Raw genomic sequence first — 14,847 nt, 5'->3', positions numbered from 1 at the left:
CGCGCTCCCCTCCCCTCCGTGCAGCCGCTGGGCCCCCGCCAAGGACGCTGCTCTGCCGGGAGCGGGGTGGCCCCGCTGCTGCCGGGGCACACGGGCTGTGCCGGGGCTGTGCCGGGGCCCTGTCCGGACAGGGGGACAGGGGATGGCACCGCTCTGCCACCCCCACGCTGGGCACACTCAGATCCGCAGCGTGGCACCGCTCGGCACGGCACAGCTCAGGGTGGCTTCGCGGCCCCCAGGACGGCGCGGCACAGCTCGGAAGGGCACGGCACAGCAGGGGCTGGCACGGCACGGCCTGCCAGCTGCTGCCCACACCGATACCCCGTGGGTCTCGTCCCCGCAGGGCGTCACAGGGGCCCCAGCTGGGTCCCCGCAGGGTCCCCAGCCAGGCGGGGGGCCGCCCGCATGGTCCCGCTGGGAGCAGCGTGCTGGGGCAGAGCCTCCCTGCCCCGGGCCCTGCTCACCTGGCTGACAACGTCACCCCTCGGGAAAAATACCTCCGAACACCTGGAAAAACAAAAGGTCCGGTTACAGCTGCAGGAAGGGCTTCCCGCCCCCTCCCCGGACAGCCTCCGCCGGGTTCCCTGCTCTGCGCCCCACGTCCTCCCCCCCCCTAAATCCTGTCCGGGCTGGGGAGCCGGGGCACAGCTCCCTGCCCCACCGACACACCGGGGTGAGCAAGGCAAAAAAGCACAAACCCTCGGCGCCTGGACCCCCACCAGGCCCCTTATTTGCTGCGTCCCGAAGCACTGCACCAGCCGTGGGGGTGCTCAGCACCCTTCTGCAAAACCTCTGCCCACCGTGAGCCCGGGGCTGGGACCCCTCGGCGAGCCCCCAGGGCTCAATCCCCGCTCCCAGCGCCCCCCAACACCACGCGCTGGCTCCTCTCCACCCGGGTCCAGCTCCCCAGGTCACGGCCTGGCCTCGCCGGCTCCCGGCACCGCGGGGCTCTCCAGCTGGAGGATATTTATAGCAGCCCACACCCGGACGGGGCTTTCCCAAGCGCAGCGGCACTCTCCTGGCACTGCCCGGGCAGCCACGGGGCCGTGGGGCTCTGCCAGCTCCACTCACTGCAGAGCCGCCGGCTGCACGGAGCGGGCAGGGCGTGCGGGTGCCTGGGGACCCCCCTCGGAGCCGCGGTGGCCGCAGGCTCGTGCCACCTCCAGCACCAAGCACCAGGAGGTGCCCGGTGTCGCGGCGCTGCCGCTGCCCCCCCCGTGCGCCCCAGGCTGGGCGCGGGGACCCTCTCGTCCCGCGGCTCTCCGGGGGTCGCCCCCTGCGAGGGTCAGATCCCTGCCGGTTTCCAGGCTCGGCCTGTTCCTGGACGACTTCTCCCCGTTTGTCCCGGTGCCAGTATTGTTCTTCCACCGCAGCAGCTCCCCGCCCTCCCCGCGCTCACCTCCCACCCGCTGTATTTATAGCTGCCCCCCTCGCGCCGCGCCTGCCCCACACATGGTCCCACCCGGCGAGGCCAGCGCAGCCCCACGGAGACCCTGGACGTGTCCGAGCACAGAGCAAAAACTTTCCCCAGCCGCAAACCTTTGCAAAAAAAACTTCTTTCAGCACCAAACGCTCCCCGGCCCTGCGCGTCTCCATGTGCTCCCCATAAGACTGCTGGTTTCCAGCCACGGGCGGCCCGACAGGGGCTCTGTCCCCCCCCCCCAGCTCCCGTGGGGGCGCGGGGACAGGGACGGGGCGCTGCCCACGCAGGCTGAGCACCCAGCCCTGCTGGTGCCCCGAGGCACGGACGGTGCCAACGCTCCCCACCGCAGCCATGCGTGCGCTCTGCGGCGGCTCCCCAGAGCCCCTCGCCACCAGCCCCACGCCCGGGGGTCCGTGTGCCTTCCCGGTGGGGTTGTGGCACCCCGGGGAGCGCCTGCCCCCACCCCAGGCACTGAACCAGAGTGGCAGGCACCCGGTGACTGGCACAGCTCTCCCAGTCCCTTCCCACCCCAGCACTGTGTCTGCCACCGCGCGCTCCCCAGCTGTGCCCACCGGCACCGCACGTGCCCACGTGTCCCTGTGCCACCGCTCGTGGGGACAGAGCCACCACTTCCACAGGTCCTGCTGCATCAGGGGGCCCAAACCCGGCGCCCCACCAGGGCCTGCAGCTGCCTGGGCCCCTCCAGCCCTGCGGCACCACCCCTGAGCCTTCCCCTGCGCGAGCAGCGCCGCGAGGCCGCTCCCCTGGGGCAGGCATTTGGACTGCCTGGCTGGGCAGGAGCGCAGGGACGGCACCAGCAGGGACATGGGGACAGCCCTGCCCGGCATGGCAGGGCGCAGCACGTCGGCACGCGGCACGGCGCGATCCCACCCGGCAGCACCGCTCAGCTTGGAGCTCGCTGAGCCACAAACCCGCGAGCCGCAGGCACCAGGACAGGGGCTGCAGCGGGGTTGGGACGTGCGGGGTGGTGGCAGGGGCATCGCCCACGCCGTGGGAGCCGGGGCAGCCAGCAGGGAGCTCGGCTCCGCGCGGCCACGTCCCCCTTGTTATTGCAGCTGCTGCAGCCAGCCCCAGGGGCCATCCCAGAGCTGCTCGGCACCGGGAGCTGGCGGGGGGGGAGCACGGGGACAAGTGCACCGCGGGGCCTCGACCGCAGCCGTGCCGGACCCCGAGCGCTGCCAGGGCAGGAGGAGCTGGCGGGGGCCGCGGGGAGGGGAAGGCACCAGGGGGGGGACACGCTTCCCTCCGGCCGCTGCGCCGCTCTCGGACTTTCCTCCTGGCTGCTGGCGCAGGGAGGCGGGTCAGGCCCGCGGCACGCCGGGAGCCGTAGTCCCAGGGCCAGCGCAGCTCGCCCACGGGGGGCTGCCCACGGGGGGGGCCGCCCGCTGCCCCCGCCTCGCCCCCGCGCGCTCACCTGGGCATGCTTGCGCTTCCGCCCGGGCCGCCCGGCTTTCCTCATGGGCGTCCCCGGATCCTGCTTCTCCTCCTTGCTCGGGTTCTCCTCGGGCTCCTCTTCCCCCTGCGAGCCGGAGACAGAGAGGACGGTTACGCTGCCGGCCCCGGGGCCGCGCAGACCGGGCGCTTGCTCACGGCTCCGCTCCTGCCTGCTGCTGGGCTCGCTGGCACCCATGGGTGCCATGGGCACGCGGGGCACCTCGCTCCAGCCTTGCTTCGCTTGAACGAACCCGGTTCCTCCTGGGGGGCCCGGCTGGGACCCACCACGACTCCCCACGCCCTTGGGGGGCTCGAGGGGCGAGCGTGACCTCTGCCAGGGCTTGGGGCCAGCCCTTGCTATGGGGCTGGGCGCACCGCTGTGGGGCTGGGCACCTCGGCCTGGCAACGCAGCCCCATGCGCCTTGCAGCACCAGCCCCCACAACCTGCCGGAGCCCTGCACGTGTGGGGCTGGGGGCTCCTGCACCCCCTGCACACCCCACTCAGGGCCGTGTGGCCCCCACAGCCCCCAAGGGACACGGGCAGGGTGCAAGAACCAGCACACCGGCAGCCGCCTGCTCTTCCCCACCACCCGCAGCGCTTTGGGGGCCCCTCCCCTGGTCCCCCCCCCGGGCTCTGCCCTAGGAAAGGAACCGGCTCCCTGCGCCCAGCGCCGCGGCACGGCCGGGGACGTGCCCGTGCCCGGAGAGGCGGTGTCGGGGGCCAGGGCTGCGCGGGGCCCGGCGCGTCCCGCGGCGGTGGGGAGCGTTTCACCTGAGCCCCAGAAGATCTCGGCCGCGGCCAAGGCAGGAAGAGGCCGCGGAGGGGGGAGCGGGGAAGGCGGAGAGGCCGGCGGGGGGGCGGCGAGGGAGAGGCCGGGGAGGGGATGGGAGCTGGCAGCCAGACAGCTCCGACATCCAGCTGCACTCGCCCGGCCCCGGCCGCATTCCTGCCCAGGGGCTGCCCGTGGCAGGGGCGCTGCGTTTGGTGCCCGCGGCACCGCCGGTGCCACCCGGCACGGGCCAAATGGGGCTGCACAGCGGGGTCCAAGCCTGTGGGGGGGCACGTGCCGTGCCCCAGGGTCAGTGTCCAGAAGCAGCTCCCTGCTCCGAGCCACCCCCCTGCAGGCCCACGTCCCCTGCACGGACCCAAACTGGGCATGGAGAGGGGGCTCGGGGCACCGTGGCTGGGTCCAGCACGGCGAGGCCGGGGAGCAGGAGGCTGTGAAACCTGCCCAGGACCCCTGGAGATCCCCGGCAGCCCCCACAGCACCTGGGGCGGGTGTGCACGGAGCCCCAGCCCTGCCCCACAGCCGGGAGGCCAGGGCAGAGCGGGCAGGGGCTGCGGCACTGCAGCACCCGGGGGGCTCCTGCCCGGGGCTCGGAGCTCCACGCGGCCCCGACCGGGAGGTTTTGGGACGGGTCCAAGGACGACGTCAGGAGCTCGGTTTGAGCACAGTCCTGGCACAGGATCCCAACGGGGTCCGCAGAGGCGCCGCGAGCTCCCCACGGGTTTCAGCTCCCCCTGAAGCCCCTCTCCTTGCACCATGGCACCAGCACACCACGGCTGGTCATGTCTGTGCCATGCTGGCCCCAAACACCAAACGTGCCCTTGGGATCACTCCCTGGTCCGTGCCAGCCCCACAATGATCGGGGTCAGTGTGGGACCTGGTGCTGGCACAAGGGCTCGCGGTGCTCCCAGCTGAGCCAGCTCCAGCTTCGGGGTCCCCAGGAGAGGTCGGGGGACTGGGGCGCACCAGCTCCTCGCAGGCTCCTTCTCCGTGTCTCCAGCCCCGTGCAACGCCTGCGCCAGGGAGGAGCGTGCCGGGGAGACCGTGGCGGGGGGGAGCGGAGCTCATCCCCCCCTCCATGGCCGCGGCCGCGGGAGCGCGCCTTGCCAAACCACGCGGCGCTGCACTTTGTCCCAGCTGGAGCCGCCCCCGGGCACGCAGCTCCGTTCCTGGAGAGCGGGGCCGTGGCGGTGCCGTGCCGGGGCGGTGGGCGCCCGTCCCCGCAGCCAGCCCCCAACCCCCCCCCGGTGGGAAGGAGCAGCTCCCGGCACCGCGGGTGCTCGGGGCCCTGCGCTGCAGGCGTGGGGTCGCTCCCCACCCCGTTGGCTGGCACGTGGGGGCCCCTCGCCCAGCGCCGCACGTGCTCCCGGCAGCGGGAAGGCCGCGGGCACGGCGAGCCCCACGAAAACCCGTCCCCTCCGGGCAGCCTCCCCGCGCCCACGTGCTGGCTTTGGCCGGGTGCTGGGAGCGAGCTGGGAGCCGGGCCGTGGCCGTGTTTATGCTGGATGTGAGGGAAACGTACAGCGGGGTGTCAGGCGTGCTGCTGGCACGGGGGCCGTGCCGGCCGGCCAGCCCTGCTGTGGCACGGGGTCGGGGTGCACAGCGAGCTGCGGGAGGGTCCCCAAAATGCTGGGGGTGCGCGGCCCCCCCGGGAACAGCAGCGGTGCTGGAGCAGCAGCAGCGGTGCCAGGGCTTTGTTGCAATCCCCAAAGCGAGCCCCAGGCTGTGCCGGAGCCACGCGCAGGAGGGTGCAGGGAGGGTGCAGGTTGCAGGGCCCCCAGGCTGTGCCCTGTCCCCCCCCGGGGGTGCTGCTGTGCCCCGTGGGGAGGGGGCTCTGCAGTGCCCCCAGCCCGGGCACCACGGAGCAGCCCTGTGGCTGCGGTGCCTGCCCAGCGAGGAGGTGCTGGGCGCTGAGACCTGCTGGGGAGGGCAGGGGCCAGATCCTGAGGCTGGAGGGGGGATGCACAGAGCCCCCCAGCACCACGGGGCAGCCCCCCAAGCCTCGGTGCTCCATCCAGGGCTCACCCTGCTCCCAGCACTGCTGCACGCCCGCTCAAGGGATGCTGCAGCAAGGGGTGGTGGGGATCCCCCCCCTATGGAGAGCCCCCACGTGCACCCCACAAGCCTGCCCCACTGCTCCCTGCCCGGCCCTATAAGTGTGGGGCAGCCCCGCCGTGGGGCTCAGCCCCATCCCTGCAGTGCCAGGCTGGGGTCACGGGGTCTGGCACAGCACTGTGGGGCCGTGGGGACCCCCAGGGCAGCGCCCGCACCCCAAAAAACCCAGTCAGGGAAAGGAGGCGCAGGGAGGCAGCCCCAGAGCAAGGGAGGCTGGCAGAAAGAACCGGGGGCTGCGCGCCCCCCGCACCCCTCAACCCCCCGCCTGCTGCTGCAGCCCCTCGCTGCCTCCAGCCTGCTCGGAGCTGAGTCATCTCCCCATAAATCCCCCCCGCTCCTCATCTCCCCGGGGCTCGCCGAGGAGCCTGGCGCGTCCCCGCAGCGCGGCGCAGCGCTCCTCCGCCGCTGCCAAGCAACAACCCGGAGGGAAACCACCTCCGAGGGGAGAGCTGCTGCATGACGCAGTGCTGCCGCTGCAGCGCCGCCGGGTCCCAGCTCCCGGCTGCAGCGGGGCTGGCAGAGGCAGGGAGGGGGGGGCAGCAGCCCGGCGGGGTTTGGGGTACGGGGTGCAGGAAGCCCCTGGCTGAGCCCCGTTGGCGCGGCGCCGATGGCAGCGGCGTGGATCGGCCCCGCGGCACCGCGTGTCCCTCCTGCAGAGGTGACCTCCCCGCCTGTGGTGCCGCAGCCCGGCGGGGTCAGGCTGGGACAGCTCAGCCCAGCACGGCTGCAGCCAGCCCGGGGGGCTTGCAGGGACCCCGTTTGGCGAGGCAGAGCCCCCTCACACCGCTGTCACCCCCCCGGGGTCCCATGGGTGAGCTGCTGGCCTGAAGGACGGGGACAGCCACGGGCACGCCAGCTGGCCCTGCCGTGGCACTGGTATGAGCACCGTGCTACAGCCCGGAGGGGATGGAGACCCCAACCCGCCCCCGTGCCGCATGCAGCACCCCCAAATGTCAGCCCCACGCTCGCCTCCTCCCCAGCCCCACAGCTCCAGCTCCTGGTGCCGTTTTTTCTGCGTGGAACGCGCGGCCCCGCTCCGGATTCACACCCCGCGCCCTCCCCGAGGAGCAGGAGGGGCTCCATCGCCCCCGTTATTCACCCCCCAACACCCAGCTGTGCCAGTAACGCGCTGGATGCCTTCCAAAGGGACACACGGCTCTCCCCGTCCAGCAGTCGGGAACGATGGCTGCAGGGGGTGCACGGCGAGGGGACCGACACGGCGAGGGGGGCAGCGGGGTGGGGGCACCTCCCTGCCAGCGCCGGAGGCACCGCGTGGCCGCCACGGCCGAGGGAGCCCGGAGGAACTCGGCTGACCCCAACCCCGCACCGCCTGCGGCAGGCTGGTGTCCAGCTGGCCGGCTGCCCCAGTCCCCACGCCGTGACCGGGGCAGGCCGTGTCCCCAGCGCCCCGGGGACGCTGCTGCTTCCCAGGGGAAGCGCGGTGCCTCTCCCCTGGAGGGAGCAGCCACCCAGCTTCGGGCTGGCCCCGCTCGTCCTTGTGCTGCGGGGACACCGAGGCGCACCGAGGCCATGGCCAGAGCTGCCACAACGCCTGGGTCTGGCTGGGGACTGTCCCCAGGCACCCCAAAACCCAGCACAACCCCTCTATCCGTGCGGCACCTGCAGCCCCCACCCTGCTCTGCCGGCCACTGCTCAGCCCCTCTCCATCCTGGTGGTGGCACAGCACCGTGGCAAAGCACCGGGGGATTTGGGGTGGGCGCAGTGAATCCCTGGGGGCTGAGCCACCCCCCAGCCCGGGGCAGCAGCAGGGGCACATGACCCCATCCTCTGCCTGCTGGCTGCTCTCCCCACCCCAATGAGCCCTGAGCACACGTGCGTTTTCCCCTCCTGTCCCTAAATGCCCCCATTTCCACCCCATCACGTGCCCTTCCCACTGCCCCACGCCCCGTGCCCCCTCCCACTCCACTGCCACGACCCCAAAGCAGGGGATGCGACCCCAAAGCAGGGGACACCCGCGCCCCAGCAGGGCGGGAGCAGCCTGCCTGTCGCCCCCCCTCCCCACTGCCAGAAATAGCTCAATCCCCACTAATCCCCGCTGCGGCTCAGCCTCGCGCCCCCCCCGTGCCGCCCAGCTCCGCGCTCCCCAGGCTGCTGCAGCACAGGGGGGAGCGCGGCTGGAGGGGCCCCCCCCTGCAGCCTTGGCTCCTGCTTTGATGGGGTGACCGCGGTGCCAGGAGCCCCCCCCACCCGTGTCCCTGGTGTCCCCGTGTCCCCGCGCGGTGCCGGGGCCCTACCTTGTGCGTGTCGAGCGCCTCGCGGTCCGGCACGGGGCTGCTGGCGTCGAGGGCGCCGCTGGACGGCATGGTGGGGAGCGGAGGGCGGGGGCCGGGTGGGCACCGGGGGGCTTCACAGCTTCAGCACCAGGAGAGGCCCCGCCGCTGCCACCGCCGCGCTCCGGCTCTGCGCCGCCGCCGAGGGGTCCGGGGGCCGGCGCCCAGCCCCTGCGCCTGCCGGGATCCTCCTGCCCTGCGGGGAACAGAGGCACGGGGTGAGGGGGGAGCGCCCGCCGGGCCCCAGCCCCCAGCAATTATTAACACGCCGCAACCTTGACTCAGCCGGGCTGGGCCGAGCCCCCCCCTGGAGTCGCCCCCGGCAGGCGGTGGAGCTGCGGCCCCACCGGGGTGTGCGGGGCGCACGGCTCGGGGTGCGCAGTGCATGGGGCAGGGAGCGTGGTGTGGGGCACGCGGCACGGGATCTGCATCGTGGGGCGCAGGGTGCGTGCTGCGGGGGGTGCTGTGCGGTGTGGGGTGGGCGTAGGGTGGGGTGGGGGCACGGTGTGGGGTGGGGGCATGGTGGAGGGTGGGTGCACACCGTGGGATGTGGGGCACAGGGAGGGATGGGGGCATGGTGTGGGGTGGGTGCATGGTGTGGGGTGGGTGCACAGTGTGGGATGGGGGCACAGTGTGGGATGGGGGCAGTGTGGGATGGGTGTATAGTGTGGGATGTGGGGTGCACAGGGTGGGATGGGTGCAGTGTGGGATGGGGGCACAGTGTGGGATGAGGGCACGGTGTGGGATGTGGGGTGCACAGTGTGGGTTGCGGGGAGCACAGCGTGCAGCACAGGTCAGGGTGCCCCACGAGTGGCGCAGGACACCCAGCGTGGGGTGCACGGTGCGTGGCACACAGCACAAGGTGCGCAGTGCGGGGCGTGGGGTGCACAGTGCGGGGTGCCCAGCACGAGGTGCACGGTGCGGGGTGTGGGGTGCATGATGTGGGGTGCGGGGTGCAGGGTGCACAGCGCGGGGAGCAGGGCGCGCAGTGCCCGCTGCGGGGTGCAGGGTGCACGGTGCGGGGTGCGGGATGCACCGAACGGGGCGCAGGGCGCGGGGTGCAGGGCGTGGGGCGCGCAGTGCCCGTGCTGTGGGGTGCAGGCAGCGGGGTGCAGGCGCAGGCAGGGCCCCGCGGGGCTGCGGCGGAGGCGTCAGCCCCCAGCACCTGTTGCTATGGAAAACGCTGCCTGCATTAGCCATGGCCGAGGCTGCTGTTGCCTTTGGCACCGGAGCTGCAATTTGTTTCTAGAGCTTTCCAGCCGCAGCTCGTTCCCAGCCGGCAGGGTGGGGGGCTGCCGGGCGGGCAGGGCCGCTGCTTCTAGGAACAGAAACTCAAACCCCGGCACGTTCCTCCCGTCCCCGCGGCTGCCTGCGGCGCGGGGCTGCCTGCGGGGGGGAGCGGGGGCCCCGCCGCTGCCGCAGCCTCCCCCGGGCCCGGTGGCGGCACCCCCGGGCGCGGGGAGCTGGGCTGGGGGCAGCGGGGCCGGCGGGGGGGCTGGGGGCGGCTGGGGCAGGGCTCGGCTGTCCCCGGCCCCCCCGTTTGCAGCCCCCCGGCCCCTCGTGCCTGGGGCTGGGACGTGGGTGGGGAGGGTGGGAGGCAGGCTGGGGGTGCAGGATGGGGCTGTGGGGCAGGGCTGCGGGGTGGGGGGGTGAGGTGGGGGTGCAGGATAAGGTGTGGGGTGCAGGAAGGGGTCTGGGGGCGCAGGATGGGGGTGTAGGATGGGGGTGTAGGATGGGGGTGCGTGCTGTGTCCCCCGCTGCCTGCACACCTCCTGAAGGGCTTCCCCCGGCGCCTCCTTTGCCACCTGTCAGGGAGCCTCCACGGGGAAGCCCCGTCCCCGTGTCCCTGTCCCTGTCCCCATCCCTGGGGCAGTGTCCCCACGAGCCCCCTGCAGCACGGGCTCTGCCCACGCCTGCTCTCTGCCAAGCTCCTCAGAGCTGGCCCTGCGCTCGCAGCGCTGCTGCTCCCCTCCCTGCAGCTCGAGGGGACCCCGACCTTGGGGCTGCACCCCGACCGGGGTGGCACCGGGGCAGCACCGTGCACCCCACACGTCACCGCCTCAGGTGCCTGTCCTGGAGCTGCCACACCGCTGGCACCACGGCCCGGCACGGCACGCTGCCCAGCGTGGCACGGCACGGCACGGCACACATTTCGGCACGGCACAGCACCTCGCATCCCTCCTCGCCATCCCAGAGCTGGCGGCGCCCCCATCCCTGCCCATGCCCCCCGGTGCCCCCAGCCCCGCTCCCCTTGCGCGGTGCCAGGGCGAAGCCATGCCCGCGGGCACGGGAGGCCACGTGCTGCCGGGGAACACCTGGGGACACCCGGCCGCGTCCCACGCAGCTCCGGAGCAGGGGCTACCCTCACCCCCCCGGGGCTGCACCCCCCGTGCCCACGGGGCCCGCAGGCACCGCAGGCTGCTGCTGTCCCCGATGTCCCCAGCGTCCCCTGCTCCCCGCGGGTCCCTGCCTGCAGCGCCGCTGCAGTCGCCGTCCCCACATCCCCAAAAACCATCTCAGTCCCCCCAGCCCCCCATCCTGTCCTCCCCCACCTCATCCCCCCCAACACCACACGGGGGGCCACCAGCCCCCCCCTAACCCTCCCCAAAGCCCCCCCAGCCCCCCAGCTCGGGCACCCCCATGCCCGCAGCCCGCGCTGTGCGCAGCCTCGCGCTGAAAAATCTCCAGCTCGCAGGCTTTGATTCGCTTCCAGCAAACATGGTCTCCGAGCGCACTAAAAATAGTTGGGCTGCGTACAAAACCCTCGGCACCCGCAGGGCGGGGGGACGCGGAACAAAGCCGGGGAGAAGCCGGCGGCACCGGGTCCCCCCCCCCCTTTCCCATTCTCCAACCTCCCCAAACCCTCTCCCCAAGTCCCCCCCCGCCGGGTCCCCGCTCTTACCCGCGGGCCGGGGCCGCGTCGTCCCCGCGCTAGGCCACGGCCACCGCCGCCGTCACCGCGCTCCCGCACCGCTGCCGGCTGCGGGGGGGACCCCGCGGGGCATCCCCTCGGCGGGGCGGCTGGTGGGGGGGGGCCCGGGGGTGGCGGTGGTGGTGGCGGTGCGGGGGGACAGGGGGCCGCAGCCCCGCAGCTCGCCGCCGGCCGGGGCTGCCCGCGCTCGCCGCCGAGGCGCGGGGAGGGACTCGCCGCCCTCCCTCCTGCCTCCCTCCCTATTTATCGCCGGGGCTGACCTTATCCCGGTGACGGCGGCGAGCGGGGGAATCGCTCGCCCCAGCCCGCACGGAGGAGTCACGCTCGCCGGCGGCAGAGGCGGATGGAAGAAGTAGGTTACCTGCGGTGATGCGCGCCGCCGGCACCCGCACCCGCAACCCGCAACCCGCACCCGCCTCTATTTGGGGACGCCGCAGCTCCCTCCGCCAGCCCGCAGGAGCCCAACAGCCATTTTAGGCGACGGCGCCCGGCCCCGCTCGGCTCTCGCCAGCCCCAGATGCTGCGAACCGGAGGCGCCTCCCCGGCTCCCCCCGCCCCGAGACGCGCGCCCCCCCCCCCCCCCACCTCGCCACCCCCTCTCCGCCCCGCCGGGACGCGCCCCGGTGCGCCCTGTCCTAACGTGACCCGGCCCGGCCGCTCGCCGCAGCGGCACCCACCGGGCTCCGACGGGGGGGACCCCGCGCGTCCCCATCGCCGGCAGCGCCGGGGACGCGCTGGGGGGGGGGTCCCCGTCCGAGCCCCTTCCCCGTGACAAGTGCCGCAGCGCCTTATTATTATTGTTGTTGTCGCCTTTGAGTCACCGCTCCTCCTCCCCCTCCCCGGCAGCGGGGAAGAAGAAGAAGAAGAAGAAGAAGTTCGGGGCTGACTCAGAGGGATGGGAGCCGTGGCCGTGAGTCACCCACGCCCCCCCCCCTCTCTCCCCTCCGCCGCCCCCCTCGCCGCTCGGCACCCCTGACTCACGCCGGGGGGCTCCCGCAGCCCCCCGCGCTGGGGGGAACCGGGGACAGACCCCGGCCGGCGGCGCCCGGCACTGCGGAGAGCTGAGGGGCGAGCGGCGACGGCGCCTCCCGTGCCATCGGCTCCGACAGATGGCTGCAGCAAAACCACCGGCGTGGGCACGGCGCTGACCTCATCCGCGCCCCCCCCCCAACCCCGTAATTACAACTTGCAAGCTAAATATCTGACCGCGGGGCACGCGTCGGCCACAGGAGCCGGCTGCTGCTGCGATGTGTGGGGCAGCCCCCCGGGAGCTGCCCGCGGGGGCTTCCATGGCACGGGGTGGCTGCCCCTCTGCTCCCAAAAACGCAGCGGGGGTGGAGGGTGGCACCCGAAAACCAGCCCCACGCTGCGCCCCGGGGAGCAACACGGTGCCCCACGCTGCGCTGCACCCCGGGAGTGATGCTCTGCCCTGAGCTGCACCCTGGGGAGCACTGCACTGCTCCACGCTGCAACACACTGCACTGCACCCCTGGGGGAAATGCACTGCCCTGAGCTGCACCCCGGGGAGCACTGCACTGCTCCATGCTGCAACACGCTGCACTGCACCCCAGGGAGCGCTGCACTGTCCTGAGCTGCACTCCAGAAGCGCTGCACTGCCCTGAGCTGCACCCCAGGAGTGATGCCCTGCACCCTGGGGCGCGCTGCCCTGCCCTGCACTGTGCCACACTGCACCCTGAGGGGTGAGGCAGTGCGCCCTGGGGAGCGCTGCACTGTCCTGAGCTGCACCCCAGCGAGTGAAGCGCTCTGCTGCTCCGTGCTGCACCCTGGGGAGCAATCCAGCACCCCAGGGAGCACAGCACTGCACTGCACTGCACTGCACGGCTGGTAGTGATGCACTGCACTGCACTGTACTGCACTGCACGCCTGGCAGTGATGCACAGCACTGCACTGCGCTGCAGCACACCACACCGTGCCCCGGGGAGCGATGCGGTGCCCAGCACTACACTGCGCTGCTCCCCGGGGAGCTGCCGTGCGCTGCAAAGCCACACTGCAAGCAAACTAAAAGACAAGTTGCAGGCCTAAACACAGCCAGATCCTGCAAAGCATCAACGCTAGCAAAGGCTGGATTCAGACAAAACTGCCCGTGGGATGGTCACTGCCAGGGACACCAGCACCAGGACACGGCTCCGGTCCCGCTCCCCCTCCTGTAGATGGGACGGTGAAAGCCTGGAGGGGGCCAGAACAGGGCCACGGCCAGGCTCACGAGCTAAGAAAATGCCTCACGGCCGGAGAGCTCGATGGGTTTGGCTTATCAGGAAAAAATGGCTGAGAGATGATTCGATTACAGTGAGCAAGTGCCTTTGTGGGCAGCAGGCAGCGGGCAGTGCCGAACGCCTCCGCCAGGCAGAGGGACACAGAGCAGACACCAGAGCAGGGGCTGGGAGCCGGAGCTGGGTGATGGGAACTGGGGATGGGGCACGAATCTGTAACTGGGAAGGGCGGTGAGACGCAGAATGAGCCCAGCAGGAGTGGCTTTTCCCGTGCCCTGAGGTGCAGGAGCTGGCCGGGTGCGCCCCGAGGTCCCCTGTCCCCGTGCTGTGCAGGTGGCACTGGCAAAGAGCAGCCCCTGGCATGAACAGCAGGTCCACGCACCGAAACAGAGGGGATGGCATCTCTGTACCTGCAGGGCTGCTGCAGGGCAGGGCAGGTGGGCACCTGGCACACGCGTGTGCACCGGGCGCGTGCCCACCCTGCCCCCCAGCTCCGGCTCCTGCTCCTAGTGCCAGCGGGTCCGGCCTCCCGGGGCACCGCGGGCAGCAGGGCGCAGGCAGAGCGCGTGGGGGCCAGCACGGGCAGGGGTGCAGATGCACGTCCTAAAAATACCCGCACGAAACCCAGCACCTGGAGGGCCCCGAGTGGCTGCACCGCGCCCGGGGCAGGCGGGGGCGAAGGGGTGGCCGCGGAGACTTCTCAGAGCCCCGGCATCGTGGTGGCTCCTCCGGACAGCAAGATGGGGGCCACCCCGTGCCCACCGACCCGGGGGGCTCTCCCGAATGCCCCCACGCTCTCAGCGCGTTCGGGCAGCCGGGGAAGCGCCCGGGCATCCCTCATTTCCTCGAGATGTCTGCGGGCACTTCATTTTGCGAAAAGAGGCTCCTGCTAGGAAGTTTCGAGCTGACTCAGCACGAAAAGGCCACTGCACGCGCGGGAGCTGCCGGGAGCCGCCGCCTGGTGTCACACCGGCCGCTCTCCTGCCCGCCCAAAGCCCGGGGACGGGTGCCGGGGTGGGGTCCGGCCCAGGCCCCCCCGCTGCTCGCCCCCACGGGGGGCCGGGCGGTCGCGGCACCGCTGGCTCCTGGCGCCCCGCACGCCGTGCAGCCCTGGCAGCACCGAGAACCAATCCCGTGGTGACACCGTCTACGTCACTCACACAAAGGGAAGAAATAAAAAAAAAAAAAAGAGGAACTGAGCGAAGAGGAAAATTTCATTTGCCCACAGGTTCGCACGCACAAACACCCAAAAAGAGAGGAAAAAGAGAGAGAGAGAGGAGGGGAAAGGGAGCGCGGCGCTGAGCCGTGCCCGCGGAGGGGCCGGGCACCTGGGCGCCTGCTGGGCCCTGGCCCGGCTGCTCCCGGCCCCCTCCTGCTTGCAGCCCCGGGGCGCTCTGCGGTTGCTTTTTTAGTTCGCGTGGGTTTGGTTTTTGGGTTTATTTTTGTTTTTTTTTTTTTTTTTTTTTTTTTTCCCTCTAAGAGAAACTTTCCGCGGGCACCAAGCACCCGGCTGAACTTCAGCGGGCCTGGGGGCTGCGGGGCCGCACGGGGGGGGGCAGACAGGGGGTGGGTGGGCAGTGGGGGGGTTTGGGGGGCAGGCAGGGACTGGGGG

The 14,847-nt window shown here is 72.3% G+C and overlaps 1 protein-coding gene across 1 annotated transcript in view; it reads right to left on the bottom strand.

Annotated features, from left to right (window-relative positions):
- DNMT3A (DNA methyltransferase 3 alpha) overlaps positions 1-11,496 on the bottom strand; it is a 38,938-nt gene extending 27,442 nt beyond the window's left edge. The window contains exons 1-3 of the mRNA XM_032185150.1: positions 11,265-11,496; positions 8,037-8,268; positions 2,859-2,963 (exon numbers count right to left, since the gene is read on the bottom strand). Of these exons, the coding sequence (XP_032041041.1) occupies positions 2,859-2,963; positions 8,037-8,105 (174 nt within the window). The 5' untranslated portion in view covers positions 8,106-8,268; positions 11,265-11,496. The remainder of the gene's footprint in view (positions 1-2,858; positions 2,964-8,036; positions 8,269-11,264) is intronic.
- Between the last annotated feature and the right edge of the window lie 3,351 nt (positions 11,497-14,847).

The sequence above is a fragment of the Aythya fuligula genome, chromosome 3, assembly GCF_009819795.1.
Source record: "Aythya fuligula isolate bAytFul2 chromosome 3, bAytFul2.pri, whole genome shotgun sequence".
Lineage (NCBI taxonomy): Eukaryota > Metazoa > Chordata > Aves > Anseriformes > Anatidae > Aythya > Aythya fuligula.
The sequence above is the reverse complement of the archived record's forward strand: the minus strand, read 5'-3'. Positions and strand labels throughout refer to the sequence as shown.